The 22,497-nt window shown below is 56.0% G+C and overlaps 1 protein-coding gene across 1 annotated transcript; it reads right to left on the bottom strand.

Annotated features, from left to right (window-relative positions):
- Positions 1-7,469: 7,469 nt before the first annotated feature.
- SH2D6 (SH2 domain containing 6) lies at positions 7,470-21,450 on the bottom strand. The gene is made up of 16 exons (XM_070428317.1): positions 21,352-21,450; positions 14,803-14,828; positions 14,378-14,412; positions 13,908-13,966; positions 13,696-13,804; positions 13,049-13,116; positions 12,367-12,427; positions 11,513-11,535; positions 11,037-11,097; positions 10,608-10,689; positions 9,969-9,999; positions 9,833-9,857; positions 9,378-9,460; positions 9,024-9,107; positions 8,694-8,852; positions 7,470-8,078 (listed from the first exon to the last, which is right to left on the bottom strand). The coding sequence occupies exons 1-16, from the start codon at positions 21,448-21,450 to the stop codon at positions 7,962-7,964; spliced, it is 1,122 nt and encodes a 373-aa protein (XP_070284418.1). The 3' UTR covers positions 7,470-7,961.
- Positions 21,451-22,497: the final 1,047 nt, after the last annotated feature.

The raw sequence follows: 22,497 nt of genomic DNA, 5'->3' as shown, positions 1-22,497 counted from the left end.
GTAAGTGGAAGCTGAATGGAGCCTCATCCTGAGCCGACGATGCCTCGAGGTCCTCGAGAAGGTGGTAGGGCCTTGACGTTCCCACCCTGGGCCTGGGCACCCAGAGTGAGAGGTGAGGGCGGGTGGGGAAGGCCCACCTTGCTAATGGGCTAAGACAGCCTGACCTCTTCCCAAAGAGGAAACGAGGCCCGACTGGCATGGCTCAGCGGTTGAGCATCGACCTATGAACCAGGAGGTCACGGTTCGATTCCTGCACATGCCCAGGTTGCAGGCTTGTGAGATGTACAGAAGGCAGCCGATCAATCAGTCTCTCTCATCATTGATGTTTCTATCTCTCTCTCCCTCTCCCTTCCTCTCTGAAATCAATTAAAAAAAATATATTTTTTAAAAAGAAAGAAACGAGCTTGCATGGACAGAGCCCGAGAGCGGAGGGGTGCCCAGGCCCTCCATTTCCACTGGACAGGTCCCGGGAGGCAGGGCTCCAGGTCCCAGCGCTGCTTACAGGCTGCGTGCAGGGGAGAGGGGTTGACTGGGAAATGCTCGGTGCCACCCCAGCCCGGAGCAGCCTCTGCGCTCAGAATCCTAGGCGGCCCTGCTGTGCCTCCAGAAGGAACAGAGCGAGAGACCCAGGAAGGCCCAGGCAGAGGGGAAGGAAAGGCGTGTCTTCTAGGGTGCAGTGCGATGCAAGAAGCTCTGAATGCTGGAGACAGGCTGAGCTCACCCAGCCCTGGCCTTGCATCAGCTGCAGAGCTGGCTCCCAGGCCCTGGGAATTAAGCAGGAGGCTCCCAGGAGCTTCTTGGCCTTGCCTCTTGCTCTCAGGGAGAGGGAGTCAAGGCGAAACAGTCAAGCCGGGGCACCCCATTTCCAGGTCACCCAGCTGCCTCAACTTCCAGCTTCCCAGGCAGCAAACAGCCTGTGTGATCAAGGGCAGACCCAGCTGAGGGCTCTGGGCGATTGTCCAGCTGCCCAAGTCTCCTTGCTGGAAGCTTCCTCATTTGGTGGTGTCTCCAGGCCGATTTGGGGACTTTGGGGCTGGTTCCTCTCTGGCCCCTGACCTCACCTCTTTAAAAATGACCCTCTACCAACAGCCGCAGAGGCTGCAGACATGGGCAGGAAGTGTATGGGAGACTTCCACCGAGGCCTTTTGTCTCACGCTTGATTTATTACTGATCCATCTCCGGGTTGAACGTGACAGGTCCCCGGAAGCAGGGCTCCAGGTCCCAGCACTGCTTACAGGCTGCGTGAGGGGAGCAGCGTTGGCTGAGAAATGCTCAGTGCCACCCCAGCCCCAAGGGTGCAGTGGGAAGCAGACGGACTCCTGGTTCCGTTTTCTCCCCTGAGGTTGCTAGCATTCATGAGAGTTGCCTGGCACCTCGGCTGTCCCTGGATCCCCTTAGGCTGCAAACGTGTGTGCGTGGGGGAGAGACATCTGTTCTAAGTGTAAGCGCCACGATAGTCCCTCCATCTCCCCTCTTCCCACAGCTGCTTCACAGGGCGTGTGAACTTTTCCGTTCTCTGGAGAGCATCCATCGGCCCTCCTCACTCCCTGGCCAGCGCTCTCCTGCCAGGCTCCTGCTCAAGCCCACTGGGGCTCCTGTCTGTAATATACTGAGAGCTGAGCTGAGGGCTGTGGGCAAAGGAAAGGAGACCAGAAAAGAGGCCAGAGCAGAGTGCGCGGCTGGGGAGCAGGGACACAGGGCTCATGGGGGGCCTGGGGCCTGGGCCCTGGGTCAGCCCCAACTTCGTGCTCTGGTCTCTCCTGGGCTCAGTTCCCAAGCCTTCCTCAATTCCTTTCCATCTCCAGGCCTTAGCCCCAGCTGAGGGGGTGCTAGAGAAAAAATGTACATCACCCCCACCCCATCACAGACGCCTCTGCCCTCCCCAGCCTTAATTTCCTCATTTATAACCGAGGAGACAGGACAGGCTCCCAGCTCAGATGTCGGAAGAGTCTATATCATTCCATTCCTTTTGATGATCTCCGTCTACCCAGCCCCCATGCTGGTGTTTATTCTGTGCTTTTGTTCCTGGTCTCTGACGTCTGTCCTTCTAACTTCCAGGCCTGCTTGGAGGCTGGGCTTGGTCCACCCATTATCTCATGACAAATATCAAGCAATTCAAAACCCACATTCGCCTTTTATAAACGGTCCTCCTGGGTTATCATTTGATCCAGCGTGCACTGCGGATGGAGGGGGCGCTCTCCCACAGGAATACGCAGGGGAGTTCAACTGAGGGCCAGCCTTGTGGGACTGAGCAGAGCGGAGAGTCTGTGTGGGGGGCAGAGGAGGGGGGGGAGCGGAGGTTGGAGATAGAGATTGAGGGAGAGGCAGGCCGGGCTGAGACACAACCCCAGGCAGCAGTGTACTTGGCCCAGGGCCCTGAGGATCTTGGAATATTGGAACTGGAAAGGCCCTCGAGGTTTTATAGGCCACCACCCTGCCCTCCACGCATTTTATTTGTTTGTTTGTTTCTTAATCCTCATGCAAGGATATTTTTTCCATTGAGTTTTAGAGAGTGGAAGGGAGGGGAAAAGGGGAAGAAAGAGAAACATCAATGTGGGAGAGACACATTGATTGGTTGCCTCCTGCATGTGCCCCAACTGGGGTTGGGGATCAAACTTGCAACCCCGGTACATGCTCTTTATTGGGAATTGAACCAGCAACCATTTGGGGGTGGGGGTGGGAGGGGCGTGTCGACCAATGCTCTAACCATTAAGCAACACTGGCCGGAGCCCACTCCATTTTAAAGATGAGGCCCAGCAAAATCAAGTGACCTGAAAGAAAGTATATATTAATACCAAAAAAGGAGGAAGAATTTGATTTCCTTTCAAAGAATGGCCCTTTGCTTCAGGAAAAACTCACTGCTCAGGTTGTATTTTTCTGTTTTTGTCACGGACTGGCAACATCGTCATCATGGTCCATGCTTGTTCTGAGAACCAGATTTGGAAACCATGATCCCAAAGTCCTGCTCCCAACACCCCTTTTTCTGCTCAACCAGATTTGCGAAGGAAAGAAAGGAATATCTGGGAGAATTTAGATCAAAAGCTATTTTATTTTATTTTTTACTGATTGTTTGATTTTAGAGAGAAAGAGGAAGAGAGAGAGAGAGAGAGTTGTTGTTCCACTTATCTATGCATTCATTAATTGATTCTGTATGTGCCCTGACTGGAGAAGGCACCGATTTCTTGGGGTAGGGGGACAATGCTCTAATCAGCTGAGCTACCGGCCAGGGCTGTCAAAAGGAATTTTAAAATGACCTCAGTATCTCCATAAATATAATGGCCATCAGGCCAGCAGGATCATTATTGCTCCCAATGGGGTGCAGGCAAGATTTCTGCCCAGGGGCTCTGGGCCAGAGCTAGGACTTACTTCCTGTTGAGCAGACCGTGGTAGGTAGGTAGGTAGGCAGGCAGGTGACTGGCTCCTCTCAGATCCTTGGCACGGGAGGACGACTCTGGGAGGATTGATTCTGGGAAGACAGTGAGTATGCCAAGCCCTATCCCAGTGGAGAATATCCCCTGAGTCCTTAGAGAGTGGGAACGAAGGGAGGAACGGGAGCCCTTCATTAGGTGTGGAGCAGGAATGAGATGCACAGAGTATGCACTCAATAAATACTCGTGAATGATGTGTGGTGCAGTTTATGGTGGGTTTAGAGCCAGGCAGACAAGTCTGAATTCTGGTTCCACCACTAACTGTGCTTCAGGTAACTCCTTTAATGGCCCCAAACTTCAAGGCCACAAGTGCCTGTTCCAAGCAGGTGTCTTCTTTAAAAATAGCAGAGGCCATACTCCCACCAGTTTAGACCAAAAAAGAAATGTCTAGCTCTCACTGCTGGGAGGAGTCCGACGGCAAAAGCTGGGACCTTGGAGCAGCACTCAATGTCCCCAAGACTATCTTCCTCCTGGTCTCTGCCCGACCTCTGCAGACAGGCTCTGTCCACGTGGTGAGGAAGGAAGGTGGCCATTTGCAGCCCAAACTCAGGCTTCAACTTGCAAATGGGGCTTCTCTCTCTCTCTCTCTCTCTCTCTCTCTCTCTCTCTCTCTCTCTTGCATTAATCAGTCCACCTCAAAGGAGGCTTTGATTGGCCCTGCTTTGGTCCTAGCCAGAACCAGGTCACATGCCTGGTCCAATGGTGGGAGAAGTGGATGGTGTTCCCAGGAAGAGGGGAATGGGAAAACCAGGCAGGCAAACAAAACAACAATCACAGTACCTGTGATACCTAAAGGTCACGTGTATGTGTGTTGTGTCGGGGAAGCCCAAGTCAGGAGGAGCCCTGACCGAGCCAGGCTTGGCCCATTTGCAGTCAGCATTATTATTAGGTACGAATCATTTGGCTCCACTATATATATGTCAGGCTCTGAGTTAGCCTAAGTACATCTCATATGTATCTTGTCTCATTCTCACAACAACCCTAAGAAATAGATATTATTAGCCCCATTTAAAAGTGAAGAACAGCCGTAACCGGTTTGGCTCAGTGGATAGAGCGTCAGCCTGAGGACTGAAGGGTCCCAGGTTCGATTCCGGTCAAGGGCACATCCCCAGTGGCGGGTGTGCAGGAGGCAGCTGATCGATGTTTCTCCCTCACCGATGTTTCTAACTCTCTATCCCTCTTCCTTCCTCTCCGTAAAAAAATCAATAAAATATATTTTTTTTAAAAAGTGAAGAACAGAGGTTAAGCTCAGGCAAGCAGTGAGTGACTGAGCCAGATTCAACCTTGGGTCCTCTAAACTCCAGAGCCCAAGTTTTTCCCAAGGTCAGGCTGCCTCTTTAGAAACCAAAGTTGGAAGCTTGCGAGAGGGTTGCGTTGAGCACACTGTGGCCCCAGCGGGTGTGGTCTTCCCAGGGTAGGTAACCATGGCTTCACGGCTATCCCGCTTCCTCGGCTCTTCGCAGTCCTACAAACCCTTCCCAGCCAATGGAGACAGGTAACCACTCTGAGTAATTATGGGTTTCTTCACCAAGTCCAACACTTGATCCCCCCGTTGGTGACCCTGCTTAGAATTTTCTAGAGTTTGGCCTGCAGGGTGAGAGGAAATGGGAATGAGGTGTTTGGAGGGACACTGGCGTGGCAAACAAATCAAGGGGTGTCATCTCTCACCTGCATCACAGAACTATCTGCAGTTGCTAACGGTCCTCCCTGCCTCTGTGCTGCCCTCCACCCCTTCAGCACTTCACAGCCAGAGCAATCCTCGTAAAACACCGTTCCTCCCCGCACCCAGCCCTGCTCAGAGCCTCAATGGCTCCCCTGTGCCCACACTCACTAGGGAGGCCTCCCAGGCTCCTCCAGACCGACCCCCACCCCCCAACTTCTCCAGCTTTCTCGCCCACCACTGCCCCTCACACTTGGGAAGGCAACACACTTGGAAAAATAGGATAGCACAAACCATATGTGGTTATTTAGATTAATTACATTATTATTAAAAATTCATTTCCTCGGTCACACTCGTCACATTTCTAGTGCTTGATAATGCCTGTGGCTATTGTATGGATGTGGACGTAGAATGCTCCCGTCATCACAGAAACTTCTACTGGACCGCACTGGTGTTGACATTTCTTTTACGAAGAAAACCCTAATCAAGGAATGCTATCATCTTTAAAGGAACCTGGAGTACACTTGACCTGTTCTGTGGCTCCACAGATATTTGGCACCTCCTATATTCCCCAGGCCCTGGGTACACAGTAGTGGGAGCAGGAGGCATAGCTGGTCCTTTCCTGGAAGTGAAAAAGCCATGGCCAGGGAGTGTCGGAAGTGCCTGTGCCCAGACTGGGGGGGGGGGGGGGGGGGGGGGGTTGGAGGCTTCTTGGAAAGGGGGACATCTGAGCGCAGGACTGTAGACTGAGGAGGCAGGAGCCAGGCTGTCACTCTCCAGACCACGCTGTTTTTGGCATTCAGGGTCCCCACTGTCCCCACTGCCTGGACTGCTCCATCTCTCTTGTTCCCCAAGGAGGGAAGGCATGGAGGCTAGTTCCTTCAAGTTAGTCCCCAAGCTGGGACCAAACGGGTCCTGGAGGGCCACCCCGCCTGGGTCAGGCTGGGGAAAGTGTAGAGAGAGGCCACTCCCACCAGGACCTATAGAGCCTGGGCAGCGGTGGTGAGAAAGCTGCAGAAGGAGGGAGTCTGTCTGGGGGGGGTCTCTTATCCACCCTGCTTCTGGCACAGCCCCCAGCTGCGAATCCCCTCCCGCCCTGTGCCCGCCGCCCCATCCCGCCCCTCTTCCTGGTGCCCTGGCAGGAAACTACACCCTTGCTGCGACTTGAAAGTGGCAGTTCGTGGGCCGAATTCACCACCTTATTTGGAAGAGAGGAGCTAGAGGACTGCGCAGCAGGCCCTGGACAGTCCTGTCGCTTTAGGCGGAAAGCCTCGCTGAACCTCCTAACCCTGGGGTAACTGGGAGGGCCTGTCTTCACCCCATCACAGAAATCCTCAGGGGAATTTGCAGGAGCCGTAGGTGTAACAGCGGCACCTTTATCGCCCTGCGGCCGGGCCTGGCCCGAGATCGCCCCACCCGCCCCTTCCCTTGGCTCCCCGCCTCGCACTAGCACTGCGCGCGTCCCCGCCCGCGCTCCCCAGGGCTCTCGCGCTCCCGGCCCCTGGCTTTCGTGGGGTCCCGCTCCCCCCGCGCCCAGTGTCCGTCGGAAGACAAGGCCGGGCCGCAATGGGCGGAGGGCGCGGGCCCGAGGAGCCAGCCCGAGCGCGGGGCGGCTCTGAGCGCCCTTTGTTTCTGCGGAGTCACAGTCACATGGCGCTTCCGGCACCGGGTGTTCCCGGGCTCCGCGCCAGGCGCGCGCGCCCCCGCCCCGCCGCCTGCCTTTCCCGGAGCCCCGAGCCCTGCAGCCTGCTGGGCCTGGCTGCCGAGCGCCGCCGCGGAGCCAAGCTTTTTCCTCTTAGGCCTGGCGAGCCAGGTTCCAGGGTTTCCTGGGTCCGCCTGTCTCCCTGGGGTAAGCAGGTGGTGGACAAGTACTTACCCCATTCTGATCATTTATGGAGTGGCAGAGACAACACCGAGCTTCGCTCCCTTCCTCTCCGACCACCAAACAAAGCTAAACGAAACCAGCCACCCAGGGGCTGGCCTCCCTCCTCCTCCACACAGACCATCGAAGGGCAAAGGCCCGGGCAGTGTGCAGAAGTGGGGGCTGGCCACCCCTATCGCTCCCAGGCCTCGTCTGTGCCCTGGGACACTTGAGAACCTCGGAACCTCACGGAGGCCACCTCTGCTTCGCTCAGCAAATTCAAGAATTTAAGAATTTATTTAACAAATGTTTATTATAATTATTTTTAATATAATTTTATTGATTTCAGAGAGGAAGGGAGAGAGAGATGGAAATATCAATGATGAGAATCATTGATTAGCTGCCTCCTGCACGCCCCCTACTGGGAATGGAGCCCGCAACCTGGGCGTGTGCCCTTGACCAGAATCAAACCCTTTGGTCTGCACGCAGGCCAACGCTCTATCCACTGAGCCAAACCAGCTAGGGCTCAACAAATATTTATTGAGAGCAAAATAGTGCAGGGCAACCAAGTCCCTCCCAGATGCCAGCCCTGTGTTAAGCCCCCAAAAGCATGCGAGAGGATTCTTTGTGTCCCTGCAGTGCCCGGCTGTCCCCGAGAGGCTCAGGTTCCCTGAGCAGGCCTTCATCCAGGGCAGCTTGGAGGCCCTGGTAACAGGGTGAACACGGCCATTCCTGGGGGCTGGGACTGGGGGCCCGCCTGACCCTGCCTCCCAGCCTCGGAGTGGCAGCAGAGAGCACAGGGCCAGGCTCTGGGTGAGCATGGCATGGGGTCTCGGGACCCTTTCTGATTCCGGGAAACCTTTCCCAGTGCCTTCATCTGGGCCTGCAGAGACTGGGACAAGGGATGAGGAGGGCCTGGAGGGGTGGAGAGAGGGAGACAACCCAAGTGGACAGATGGATGGGGCAAGGAGCAACTGATGGGGCCAGAGGTGGGTGTGGGCGTCCGCTGGTGTCAGGCCTTGGTGGGGAAGAGCAGACAGGTGAGTTGGCAGCTGCCGCTGTGTCTGTCCACGAGGGGCAGGGGGTGCTGCATGTAGTGCTGGACCATGGCAGCCACGGAGGAGAAGCGCTGCACAGAGAGGCAGGGCACCAGTGAGGCCCTGGGGGCTCACGCTGGGAGAAACGTCCTGAGGGAACTGCCGCCTCTGGGAAGGGGGCTTGTTGACATTTTAAAAAACACGTTCCTTCCCGTTTGTCTCATGAGGCTCCACTGCCATTTTGCTACCCAGTTCCAGGCCTTGCGCAACGTTCCTGTGACTACACCCATGGGCATGTGTTGGCCAAATCCTATTTCCAAGGCCAGATGGCAATAACTCCGGGGACCTGCCCCTGTCCTCCCGCATGCGAGCTGAGTGGCGGGTGACTGTCTGTAGTTTGCAAGTGCTGGGCACCAGTTGAGAGTCTGGACTACCTGAGCCCTGCCGCCTCCCAGCGGGTTCCCTACCCCATCTGGGCCCTGTGCAGACTGAGACAAGCAGGAGGAAGTGCCTCCCCCAGAGGGAGGTGGGCCTCTGGGAAGGGGTTCAGGTCACTGCCTCTGTCAGGTCAGGCCATTGTCATTTCCACCCACTACAGAAAAATATAGAATGTGGGTTTTCCCCAGGCAGATACTCCTGGCTGGGCCAGGGTACTTCTCTGCTGTGACCTTGTTGCCCTTTGGTCCCCTGCCTCCTCCAGCACCCACCTCCTCGTGGCGCCTGCCCTCTCGGCCCAGGGCATAGTGGCGCCCACCATCCAGCCGCCGGATGGGAATGTTGAAGACCCGGCCGTGGAGCAGCACTGCCAGGGTGAGGGGCTGGGAGCCACGAGACCCCGAGCTGGGGCTCACGGTGTAGGCCCCGTCCTGTGGAGGAGACCCGTCCATCAGCCTCGCCTTCCAGCTGCCCACCGGCAGCCCTGACCCTCGAAGGCCATCCCCCAGCCCTCGCCCTACAGTCCCTGCCTGCTCAGCCAGCCACAGCCCATGAGCAGAAGGGGTTTCTGAGAAGGCCTGGGGGGCTCTGCGGTTGCCCACCTTTTGGCATTGGAGCAGGGCACTCTCGACGGTGTGACGGTCACAGTTTTCTGAGAACCACGGCTGACCCAGCAGGCTGCCGTCCTGGGCACACACACACACACACACACACACACACAAGCTCAGAGATGTGTGTGTTGGGGCACTGGATGGGGGTGGGGAGCAGAGAGCCCCGCGGGTAGTGATTTGTGTTCACAGATGCCTTCCCAGACTGAGTCTGTGCAAGCTGAACAAAGATATGCTGGTGCTGGTACCCAGCCGGGTGCCACACACACGTGTTCCTTGCAATGGTGGACGCAGGCCCAGGAGGGCTCCTTGCAGGCCTCCGCCCGCCCTCTCCCAGCCCCTCCTCACCTCTGCAGCTGAGGTTCTTCCGGTGGGGGCTGCAGAGGAAAGAGAGGCACGCCTTCCTGCTGGGAGCAGATTACAGGGCTGGGCTGGGAGGGGTTAGACAAAGGAGGCTTGGAGCAGCTGCAGGGGTGGGGGAGGCTGCAGGGGTGTGTGCATAGGGCTGAAACCCAAAGCAGGGCACCCAGTGTGTCACCCCTCCTCTCCTCTCTTGGGCCCTGGTAGGACCCATCAGGCAGGCCACGCGTCACCTCCCATCGAGGGGTGATCTCGAGGTACACGCTGGGAGCCTCCTGCTCTGATGCAGACCCTGGAAAATGGCCAAGGGGGTCCCCTCGGGCCTGCTCTCAACTGGGGGCAGAGCTGCCGGGACCCCCTCAGCAAAGTGGGGTGTGCGGGGCTGCGGCTGGGATGGGCCGGGGCAGGACTCCTGGGTTCTCACTGAAGATGCCTGTGCTCACCTTTGGAGGCGGCGTTCGCTGCTCCCTGGGACATAGGAGGTCTGATCAGAAGAGACTTGGCTTCTCTGGGCCTGCGGTCCCACCCTGAGGCTCCCTCCCTCCCAGCTCACTTCCCCCCAGAGCACCAGCCTCTTACACCCAGAGCTTCCTCGGGGGCCATGGAGGGCCTGCGGGGGGAAGTAGGGAAACAGAGCTCAGGGTCTTCACTTCCTTCAAAAAGAAAGGCCCAGGCAACCCAGAGATCCCAGGGACAGGGCTGGGGAGCCTGAGTGCATCTCTCTCTCTCTCTCTCTCTTTCTCTCTCTCTCTCCCCTCTCTTTCTCTCCACATACACACACAGGCACACACACAGGCACATGCACACACGCACAGGCACACACACACAGACACGCACAGGCATGCACGCGCGCACACACACAAGCACACACAGGCACGCACAAGCATGTGTGCACACACATACAGACACGTACACACAGGCGCATGTACACAGCCACATGTACACAGGCACACATGTACACACAGACACACGTATGGGACAAGCAGGAGGAAGTGCCTCCCCCAGAGAGAGAGAAACCTCCTCTCTCTCTCTCTCTATCTCTCCACATACACACACAGGCACAGGCACACATGCACAAGCATGTGCACACACAGGCACACACGTACACACAGGCACACAGACATGTGCATACACAGACGCATGCACACACAGGCACGTGCACACACAGGCACATGCACACACACAGGCACACGTACACACACACCCTGGGGCACTCACCTGCGCACTGCCGATAATGTCCTTGGCAGAGGGGCTAGGGGCATCAGGACTTGGGAGCTGGGAGTCTGAGGCCAGGCAGGGACTGAAAGAGAAGGCAGGCCCTGCTGGGCTGGGAACAGGCCAGGAAAGCCATGCAGGCCCGGGAGGGGCTGGCAACGGCAGGGCCTGCTGCTTCCCTGCAGCGGGCCTTTCTGGGAAGCCTTCCAACCGGGCTGCAACAGCTGGGAGCCCACACACAGTGCTGCTCTACCGGGTCCCCTCCCTTGTGGCCACAGTGGGGGTCAACCTTCACCGAAGGTGGAAGCGTGTGTGTCCATGTGTGTGTCTGAGGCAAATGTGTGTCGGTGGGGTGGTGAGAAGACAGGGCAGAAAATGGAGTCAGGAGCTGGGGCCTCCGCGGAGGGATCTGGGGAGCAGGGAGGTGTTCACCTGAACTGGGCTCACACTCCAGGTAGATGTCCTCTTCACATTGCTTCGCAGAGCCTGGCCCCTAAGACAGAGAGGGCTGTGTGGGACCAAGGGTGTGACGGAAACGTGAGTGCAAGGGCAGGCAGAGCATCACTGGGGGGTGCTGAGGGGGGCTATCGGCTCCTCACTTCCCCTCACAAGGTGAACCTCATTCTGGGAGCCAGCTGGAATGATCACAATTGCTCCTTTGCCTGGAAGGGGACACCCCACAGGCCGAGCTCTCGGAGAATGGGGTGACCGGAGGAGCGGTGGCAAGGCCCTCCCCACTAGCTCTGAGCAGCTCCCTCAGGACCACTGTGGCCCACAGGGAGGGAGTCAGCTCTGGGCCCTTTCCCTCGGTTTTCGGGACATTTCCTGGCCCTCCCAGGCACTCCACCCCAACCTGCTCACTTCCTAGGGAGAACCCTAGGGTGTCGGGGGATGGAGGGGCTGCTCACCACTCGGGCTGGTGCGCTCAGCTCTGGGGGGAAAGGAGAGGACCGTCAGTCACAGCGGAGGGAGAGGGGAATGGAGGGAAACCGCGGCTGGAAGAGTGCGGTAGCCTTGGGGCTCCTCTGAGGGTGTCCTCGGCGCCAGCACTGCAGTCCCGGTGCAAAGCCCCCCTAACCACGGTGCCTCGCTTCACGACCCAGGTGTTACCTGACTTCACCTCCCAACCCATTTGCCAGGTGTGGCTCCAAAGGACACTGGGCTGTTCCAAAAATCAGAACCTCTCAAGGTCATGAGGGTTTACCAACTACTGAGCACGTGCCTCGGGGTAGCTGTCTGACCTTGGGCAGGAGGAGGCTGCCCCGCCCGGGGCCGCTTTCAGACAGAAAGTGCTGGCAGAGGTCCCTCTCTGGCGTCCAGGCTGTGGGGTCACAGGCCTGCGGGCAGTGACCTTAGGGAACAGTCTCTGGACAGCGGGGGCAATACTGCCATGAATAGAACCAGAGACTGCGGCCAAGGGGCCCTTTGGTGGGGGCTGGCACTCCTGTGTCTCCGCAGGGAGGGGCCTCCAGGCGGAGTAGGCCACCGTGGTGCCCCTCACCTGACCCGAGACCATGGCGGGCTCTGCTTCTGTGTGATCTCAGTTCAGGCAAAGCATTTCACGTCTGGGACCCAGTCTCCTCAGCTGCCTGCCTTGGCGGGTCGGCAGGTGAAGATGAGGGACAGGGAGGGGAGTGCAGTGACCAGGGCCAGCATGAGACCACGGGGAGGCAGCTAACTCTCTCCCTGTGGAGCTGGATCGCCCTTCTCAGGGGAGGGGAGTGCGGGGCCCCCGGGGAGAGCGAGAGGACATCCCCATTACCTCGCCTCCCAGAGGACTGGCCCTGCTTCATGGCCTCCCGCAGGCTCAGTGCTGCCATCCGCTGTGGACACAGGAGCGCTGGTGGGTGGGGGTGGGGGTGGGAGGGGAAATCGAGGCGTGGGGAGGGCAGGGGTGCTGGGGCAATGTAGATCTGTGCCGCTGAAAGAACCCTGCAGCACAGAGTGAATAATGCACAGGGGGGCGGCTCTTCCCTTTGCCTCGATGCTGAGGCTCTTTCTTTGTTGTCAATCTCTCCCCGTTTTCCTTTTGATTCCAATAAAGTATGTGCTGAAAGCGGCAGCTTTCACAGCCCATAGCAGGATCTCGAGAGCTGGCAGCTGATTGGCAGCTGAGCGGGGTTTCTTCACTCTCCAGGCAAGGAGGGGTCCAGGGAGGCGCGACAGAGCCTCTCTTGTCCCCCCCGCTCCCCCTCCCCTGCTTCCAGGCTGAGTCCTGGGTGGTGCTGCCTGGGAGGATGGAAGGGCCAGGCAGGTGGGAGAAGCGACAGGGCCTGGGCTTCTGATGCACCTTATTTTTCAGGGGCCTCTGGGGTGCAGATGCGGGGGAATCTTGCACAGGAGATGCCTCTTAGATTTGCTCACTGGGAAATGGTAGCCTGGGATGGGGCGGGTGGGGCGGGGGGGGGGGGGGGGGGGGGGAGGGACTTGGGGAGGCTGTTCACCATCGCGGGCTGGGGCTGGAGCTCCTGTGGCGGCGGAGACTTGGACGGGCCCAGGAGGCCAGAGCGATCTGGAAAAGACACCCAGCATTGATTCTCTAGGCTTCTCCCGTGTAGGTTCCCATTTTCCTCCCTCCCCACCTAGACTCTATTTCCTCCTCCCTCCCAGCTCCATGCTTTCCCGACAGCCCCGTCTCCATGGCAACTGAAGGTGGCCAGCTTCCCTGCCCCCATCCGGCCCAGCCTGGAGAGGCGTGTGGGGAGGATGACAGGGGGTTCTCCTGGCGCCCCTGCCCTTGCTCTGAGATTGCTGGTATCTCAGAACGGGGAACGCCAGGCCCTAGGGACCAAATCAGGCCTTAGGCCTCCTGCTTTCCCATTGTTGCCTTGGTTACACTGCCCTCTCCTCTTCCCCCTCCCTCCCCCCTCCCCTCCCCTTCCTTCTCCCCCCCCTGTCCCTCTTCCTCTCCCTCTCCCCCTCCCTTTCCTTTTCCTCCTCTCCCTCTCCCTCTCCCCAGCCAGCTGAGGCCTCCTCTCACTGCCCAACACAGATGAGGAAGAGGCCAGGCCTGCGCCTTCTCCCCTGGTGGGCACCCTCCTCCTGTCCTGCCCGGCCCCCGTACTTTCTGCCTCCACTTCCCAGGCCTCACCCAGGTACAAAGATTCCTCCACGGTGCCAGGAAGGCGGGCAGGGGCTAGATTCACAGACAGAGCCTCACAGGGAGGCCGCTCATAGCTATCCTCCTCCTCCTCCTGGGCCTTTGGGACGGGGGTGGTGAGCACAGGGCGGATGGAAGAAGAGCAGAGGAGTGGTGGCCCCTGCCGCCCCCACCCCAACCCCAGGCTCAGCAGCTGGACTTACCCTGGGACTCCAGGTCCCTGGGGCAGGCAGAGGGACATCTGTTCTCCAAGTCGGAGAGTCTGGACAGGAGACTGATGAGAGTGCCGCATCTCCCCCTGCCCACCCCCATTCCAGCACAATGACCTCCTCTCTCTCCCCGATATAATAAGCCACCTGCAGTTCCACAGTGGGAGAACTGCAGCTTCACTCAGCTCAAAGGCCCATTCAGGGGGGCCTTTTCACAGTGCAGCAGGGCGACGACAGAGGCATTTTGGAAACAAGGGTGCCTCCCAGCGAGCTGCCTGTTGCCCCTGGGCCAGTCCCCCACCCCAAGGCCTCCTGATCCTGACCAGGAGGCGGGGAGGCCGGGCCCTGGTGCCTTAGTGGTGCTGGACTGTGATGGCCACAGGTGGGGGAAAGGCCACTCAGGGAGACTCAAATCCCAAGGGACCCTGTCCTACTGAGCCCCTTTTGCCCACTGTGTCACTTACCTGCACATTTGAGGGGTGAAGAGGGTAGCTTCAACCTGCAATCAGACTATAGTCAACTCTGCCCAAGGGGCCCTTGAGTTTTCATCAGCCAGACACTGCACAACTCCAAGACATTCACCCCCATGACAGTGGATGGAGCCCCTGGAGTTGTGTGACGGCAGCTTGGGGCAGGGAAGCAGGGGTTAGAATCTGGGGGCAGAGCTAGTGCTCTGGGTACGTAGCTGGATGAGTTGGTGCCCAAGGGAAGCCAGTAGTGGGTGAGCCCTCGTGCTCACAGGGTGGTGGAGGTACAGGCATGGTCTGACCAGGTGGGTGGGGAGGGCCCAGGCATTGCCAGCACAGCTCCAAGATGTCTGTGCCTGGGAAAGGGGTGGCGAGGTGGAGACAAAAGAGGAGCGAAGGAAAGCGAGGAGCTGAGTACTCACCGGCGCTTGCTCTCCCTGAGCTTGTCCTGAAAAGAGGGGGGTAAGGGGGTGGTCAGTGCAGCTGGACGCCTCTCCCTCCCCAGAGTCCTGGGCCCCCAGGGGTGGGCAGGTCTGTGCACCTGGGGCTGCCCCCAACCAAGTCTCACCATGGCCAAGGTGAAGGAGCTATGCTTCCCGGAAGCCCAGTCTCTGGCACAGATGTCCTGGGGACAGGGGCCCTATTGTTGCATCATTTGCATCTCATAAGCTCCTGGAAGGTGGGCCTGCTGTGGCTTCCAACCCCAGACCAGCTTCACCCCTGCCACTCCCAGGGCCCAGCCCCAGCTCCCCCACAATGCCTCCCCAAGCTGTGGTCTCCAGCCCCTCAGCCCCACAGGAGGACGAGCTCTCTCTTCCAAAAGTGTTTTAAACAGAGAGAGAAAAAGCTCTCCCCTCCATGCCCAGGCCTGGAAAGTTGGGCCAGGGTTCTAAGGCATCCTACAGCTCTCCGATGCATTTCCCTCCTCCTGGAAGAGGCTCAAACTGCCCTGAGATCAGCCAGACCAAGCCCTTTCCCAGTTCATAGAAGACATGACATTGTGGGCAGATCCAATTAAAAACAGGAAACTGTCCTTGCAGACACTTTCCCCAGCCATCAACATTTTAATGTTCTTGTTTTTTTGTAATTAATTTCAGAGAGAGGAAGGGAGAGGGAGAAAGGGACAGAAACAGCAATGGTGAGGAAAAATCATCCATCGGCTGCCTCCTGCATGGCCCCGACTGGGGAACGTGCAACCCTGGGCATGTGTCCTGACCAGGAATGGAACTGTGACCTCCTGGTTCATGGGTTGACCCGCCACTACTGAGCCATACCTGTCAGGCACAGACACTTTCCTTAAACCCTTTATTCCTGCTGTCATTTGCTGGTGATCAGTGATCCAGGAAACGGAGGTTAGTGAAAAGCTCAGGGATATGCACTCCTAATTTAATTTGACAGCTTCCTTTTCTGATAGATGTGTTTGTTCATTCAGTGGGTATTTATTGAACATCCACTATGCCAGTCACTGTTCCAGGTGCTGAAGAAAACTAAACAGGCAGGCATTACATGTGTATTTCCTCAGCTTCCTGATGCAATGACTCGTTTTATTCCTGCTTTTCAGATGAGGAAACTCGGTGTCTGAGTCAGCTCGGGCTGCCATCACAAAATACCACAGACTTGTAGGTTTAAAATATTTTCTGTTCTGGAGGCTAGAAGTCCAAGATCAAGGTCATCAGGGTTGGTTTCTGGCGAGAGCTCTTCCTGGCTGGCAGACAATTTCTTGCTGTGTCCTCACACGGCCTTTCCTCTGAGCCTGCAAGAGGCATCTCTGGTGTCATTTCCTCTTATAAGGACAGCAGTCCTATTGAATCATGCCTCATCCCCATCACCTCGCTTAACCTCAAGGATGTTCCTAAAGGCCCTATCTCCAAACGCAGTCACATTGGGGGTCAGGGCGCCAACGTATGAATTTTGTGGGGACACATTTCAGTCCACAGCCCTGAGAGGCTGAGAAGTTGAGTGTTGAACATGGGATTCAACCCCAAGTTTTCCCAGCCCAGAGCCTGTGTGCAAACAACTGAGCCATCCTGTACCTCATCGAGGATTGAGTCCTGACCCAACTTTCCTGTGATGGACTTAAGCGCATCGGAACCTGTGAGCCCCCCAAAGGAGCCCATGACTTCCAGGTGCGCTGTTACCTGCGTGAATTTTAGAACTTTGACTTCTGAGAAGTGTTGGGGTAAAAAGTCGGGCTGGAGCCTGGTGTCTAGTTCTGTTTAAACCAAGGAAGGAGGAAACACAGATCACAATCATGAATGTAAGGCATTTCTGGGGCACTGTAACTTTCCTGTCTTTATTATTTGGGGACAGTCCTGGCTGTTGGCACAAAGGAGAAAGGAAGGCCATCTGCTTGCATCTCTGGAGGCCATGATGCTGAGGGCACTGGAGAGAGAGCACCAGGGTTGGCGCTGGCCACAGCCTTCAGAGAGGAAGACCAGGTGATCCTGGGACCTGCAGGCAAAAGGGCACTGAGATGGCTAACAGGAGCCCATTTGGTGCAGTGGCAAAAACTAAAAGAACAACAATAAAGACACAGCCCAGGCCTGGCGTCATGGGGTTTCCCCCCTGACCTTCGCTCCCCAGCTGGCCTTTGTTCCACATTTGGACCATAAGGCAGGGGGCAACTGACCTCACCCAAAGGAGACCTCCTAGGGCAGTGGTCGGCAAATTTCGGCTCTCGAGCCACATGCGGCTCTTTGGCCCCTTGAGTGTGGCTCTTCCACAAAATACCGACTTCTGCGCAGGGGCCGAGAAGTTTCAATCGCACTGTACGTGCGCACCCGCACGTGGTATTTTGTGGAAGAGCCACACTCAAGGGGCCAAAGAGCTGCATGTGGCTCGCGGGCCGCAGTTTGCCGACCACTGTCCTAGGGGACCAGAGTCAGCAAGTCCAAGTCAGCAGGAGGCCTTCCCAGTCCATACCGCCTTCACCTGGGCCACACCCTCCCTCTCTTCGGGGCTTTGCATAGGCAAATGCAGGGCCTGTGTGAGCAAAAGGGCCCAGGCAGAGGATGGAATCCATGTCATCTCCATGGGGTCACTGGCCTGGACAGGTCAGGGGGGAGGGAAAGGACGGAGTCCTGCCTCACAGCTTTGTGCCCGCTGGACCGCTTCTTGCTAATTGCACAGGCAGACCTGGGCATCCTTTCTCCATCTCTGGCACAGGATTGCTTTGTGCACAACCATAACTATTCCCTTGGGATGAATTTCTAGAAAGAGAATTTCTGGAAACACATTTTAAAGGTTTCCTTGCTGCACTGTCTGACAGCAGGTGACCGCCTGATTTATGGTCCTTCGAAGCACATTTTTCAGCTCTCAGGTTCTGATTTCTACAGAGCACAGCCCACCACTTACAGGCCCAGCATGGTCTACGTGCCCCTAAGGAACAGCTGTCTGGAGCAGTATTTCCCGATGGGCAGGATCACAAGAGTCACTGAGGAGCTGTCAAAAGTCTTAGATGCCTGAGATCTTAAGAACTGATGCTCCATGAGAGAATCGGGAATCTAGATTACTTCTAACAAGCATCCTAGATCCATCTTGTGATCGGTCAGGCTTGAGAAGTGCTGTTCTGCAGGAGTCTGAGAGGACATGACTCCTGGGCCCCCGAGAATCACATGCAGCCTTTAGCTCGCTGGGAACACAGGGAAGGAACGTGACACCCACCCTGCTCTCAAGAGACCACTGTGAGTGACAGAGAGGGCAAACCCAAGGAGACACTCATCTCTCTGGTCTCCCGTGTCCTCTTCTGTAAATGGAGATATTAATTAGGCGTTCCTCCTGGCAGGGGGTGGGGTGGGTCTGAGGGTCAAATGAGAAGACAACCCGTGAAACACAGTGTGTGCACAGTAAACATCAGCTCTTCCCGAGGTGGTGGTGCCCTGGCCGAGGTCATTGTCAGCAGACAGAGGAGGTGGTGCCTTCTAGCTGGGATCCCTGGTGTGAGCGCAGCAGGAAGCCCTGTGAGGAGGGGGTGGTTTCTGAGGACCTGAAGGATGACAGGTAAGCCGGCTGTAGCCAGAGGACTCAGAGGTGGGAGCGTGCACAGGTCGAGCAGGAGAGCTGAAATGCAGGTGGCTGGACTGACTCCGAGAGAACTGAAGGGGACACCTGCCATTCTTCCTGGTTGCTGAGCATTGCCTACATCTGGGGCATCTCCATCTTATGAATCTTGCTCCCTGTCACAGAAGCCAAATGAGGCCTTCCCAGCCTCCCTTGCAGCTGGGCTACGGGCATTCTGCCAGTCAGATGCCCTCATGCAAGACTGAATCTGAAACAGGCCCCCAGAGGAATCCACCCTGCGGAGAGGTGACAGCTTTATCCCGCTTCCAGAGGCTGAGGAGGCTGAGACCCCGTGGCACCACGCAGGGCCTGGGTCCATGGTGTGGGCACATGGGGGTGTTTGTGCTCAGAGGTGCCTCCACTAGGCCAGCTTGGCTGTAACCCTTGGGACATTGTTCCTGGCTGCTTCTCTGTCCCTCCTAGAGATGCTCTGAGCTACAGAATTATTTTTGTTTAAATCCTCACCTGAGGATATGTTTTTACTGATTTTTTTTTTTGAGAGAGAGAGAGAGACAGAGAAAGAAACATTGATGGGCTGCCTCCCGTATACACCCCAGCTGGGAATCGAACCCATAACCTTTCTGACTGTACAATGCTCCAACTACCTGACCTACCCAGCCAGGGCCAGAATCCTCTTAGTAAATTATTTTTCAGCCTAAACTAGCTGGGGTCGGTTTGTCTGTTTTCAGTTAAGAGCTCTGATTTAGAAAGTGCAGCATCAGTGAGATTGCCACGTGGCTGCCAAGAGCCTAAACAATGCAGCCAGGCATCTCCTGGGAAGGTGAGACCAGGTAGAAAGGCGTCACCGCTTTAGCTTGCTATTCTCTTGAGACATTTTTATAAATTAAAATATCAGTCAATACAGAATTTTTAAAGAAAAAAAAGAAGGACGGAAGGAGGGAGGGTGACCTGGATTTCAAACGTGAGGAAGCTCTGGAAGAAGGATGTCTTTGGGGCAGGAGGGGCCCTGGCAGCGGGAGGTGAGGCCAAGGGCAGGGTCTGGGAGTGTGAGGCCACCTCGGACAGCCAGGGTTCCCTTGGCCAGGGGAGCAGGGGAAAGGATGCTGAGAATACAAGAATGGGTATAGATTCCCATTGCCCTAGAGCAGTGGTTCTCAACCTTCTGGCCCTTTAAATACAGTTTCTCATGTTGTGACCCAACCATAAAATTATTTTCGTTGCTACTTCATAACTGTAATGTTGCTATTGTTATGAATCATAATGTAAATATCTGATATACAGGATGGTCTTAGGCGACCCCTGTGAAAGGGTTGTTTGACTGCCAAAGGGGTCGCGACCCACAGGTTGAGAACCGCTGTCCTAGAGGCATGGGGAATCTGCAGGGTCCAGGGGAAGGGGTGGGGTAGAAGAAGGAAGGGAGACCTTTCTGAACAAGAGGTTAGGGCCAAGTGGATGACATGGGACAGGCCTGAACAAAAGGGAGACCTGGGAGTAAGAACAAGGTCCTGGGGTTGGCGGGGGGGCGGGGGGCGGGGGGCGGGGGGGTGGAGTTCATGAAGGAGAAGGAGGCCCTCAGGATATTTTTACCTGAGCAAGTGGTCAAGGTCCGGTTGAACTTTGTCCGTGGTTGGGTTAGTTAATGTCAGGGACAATCCTTTCTTTAAAATTTGTTATTTATTTATCGATTTTAGAAAGAGAGGAAGGAAGGGATAGAGCAAGAGTATGAGAGAGAGGGGGGTGGGAGAAAGAGAAACATCGGTTTTTAAAAAATATATTTTTATTGATTTCAGAGAGCAAGGGAGAGGGAGAGAGAGATATAAACATCAATGAAGAGAGAGAATCACTGATCGGCTGCCTCCTGCACACCCTCTACCGGGGATCAAACCCCAAATCCCGGCATGTGCTCTGACTGAGAATCAAACTGTGATCTCCTGGTTCAGAGGTTGACACTCAACCACTGAGCCACGATGGCCGGGCAATTTGGTTTTTTTGTTTGTTCATTTTATTTTAAATATGTTTTTATTGATTTTAGAGAGAGGAGAAGAGGGAGAGAGAGAGAGAGGGAGAGAGAGAGAAACATTGATGGGCTGCTGCCTCTCCAACAGGGAATGGAACTCGAAACCCGGCGTGTGCCCTGACAGACCAGGAATCAAACTGGCCATCTCTCGATGCACAGGACCACACGAGACCACACCAGCCAGAGTGAAACACTGATTTGCTGTTCCACTCATGCAGGCACTCATTGGTTGATTCTTGTATGTGCCCTGACTGGGGATCAAACCCACAACCTTGGCGTATTGGGAGGACGCTCTAACCAACTGAGCTACCTGGCCAGAGCTGTCAGGGACAATCTTGAAGCGAGGTGGTTGGCAATAGGGAACCACCCTCCTGGGCTGATGGATGAAGGGGAATGTGGGGCTGTTTTAGCCAGAGCGGGCAGAGAGCCTCTTCCTCTGCAGCCCACGCCCTCTCAGGCCCGCGGAGTCAGCTTACTCTGGTGGCAGCCGCAATGGGCGATGGAGGACTAGAGCCCCGGACGAGCTTCCTAAGATGGGTCTCCGGCATGTTCCTCCCTGGTGCATGATCATTTTTTGCTGCAGCTTCAGAGTTTAATAACAGATCCTCCTGCCATCTCCCCTGAAAGTGGATACACTAACCTGTTTTTCTGGAAGGCAGCACACTCACTTTCAACAGGGTTAGGGTTGGGGTTGAAAGTTGAGGTTGGCTTTCTCTGGCCTCGAGGGTAAAGTGCAGAAGCTGACACCACCCTGCTTCCCTCTGCCCCTGCCAGGGTGGTGTGCCTTTGTTCCACTCCCCTGCCCTTCCCTGTTCCGGAACCTTTACTCACAGCAACTGTGTCCCGTGACAGCTCTGCCTAAAACCCCTAGTCACTGCCCCTGATTCCTTGGAGACCAAATGTTTCTTGTTGTCTCTTAAGATCAGGCCCCTACCTTCTTCTCCCTCCCCAGCTCCTCCATTCCCCCCGTGGACTCCCTCCTGGGCACCTTCTCTCTGTGGTTCCAACATGACTGGGGCTCCAGGTGGCCCATGCTGCGCCCTATTGACCGGAGGAAATTTCCGTTGGAAGAAATGTAGATCTTTAATCTTAATGTATAGCAAAACACAGTAAAAATAAAAAAGAATATATATATATGCTTCAAAAAGGTTTGCCACCCACCCCAAATCCACTCTCGTTATCCCCACACCTGGCAATGCCCCCTTCACAGGTGGTGCAAGCGTACTCTCCTCCCCGCAGAGCCCAGACCTCTCCATCTCAGCTCCTTACTATGCAGATCACCATTGCTTCTTCAGCTGTTGTTTAAAAAATTTATTTGGGGGGGCGGGGCGGGGAGAGAGAGAGAGAGAGAGAGAGAGAGAGAGAGAAAGGGGAACATTGATTTGTTGTTCCACCTATTTGTGCATTTTTATATGTGCCCTGACCAGAGATCGAACCCACAACCTTGGCATATCAGGACAATGCTCTAACCAACTGCAAGGCACTTCTTTTAGTTGTTTTAAAACTTGATCCCTTAGCCCACTGCCCAGATCTACCCAGGAGAGAGCCCAGGAGGTGTCCCAGTATCCAGGAAGCCCGAGTAAGATGCAAACACATGTTACGTGGCTTCTTTCATGCCTTTCCAGTCTCAAGCAGGCTCCTTCTTATCAGGGGGCTGTGTGTCTGCCATTCTTCACTGGAACACTCTGGTCCTCTTTCTCCCTCTTCAGTCCACAGCTAAAGTGACCCTCAGCAGGGTCCCAGACCAGGGCAATCTGTCCCCCCAAACTCTCAGGGCTCCCATCACAATGAAATCTATAGACTCGCACTGAACTGTAAGCTCTAGATGGGTAGCAACTGTGTCTATTTGGTTTATGACCAATTTCCAAAGGCCCAGCCCACAGTTTGGCACAACAGGCTCTCGAAAAATACTTGTTGTAGCTGCATATTCCAGTCTGACTCAGAGCTCTCCTCTCTGCAAACATCCTTGGTTTCTCTCTTCTGGAAGACCCAGGATTTGCTCCTTTCTTGCCCATGAGACACCAGCCACCAGCCCTCGACTGAGCCCCTGTCCCTGTTACCTGCAAACAACCCCCTTCTC

Source organism: Myotis yumanensis, unplaced genomic scaffold, assembly GCF_028538775.1.
Source record: "Myotis yumanensis isolate MYYU_CA2020_CCGP unplaced genomic scaffold, mMyoYum1.0.hap1 SCAF_11, whole genome shotgun sequence".
In the NCBI taxonomy this organism is placed as follows: domain Eukaryota; kingdom Metazoa; phylum Chordata; class Mammalia; order Chiroptera; family Vespertilionidae; genus Myotis; species Myotis yumanensis.
This window is presented reverse-complemented; position numbering and strand designations above follow the sequence as displayed.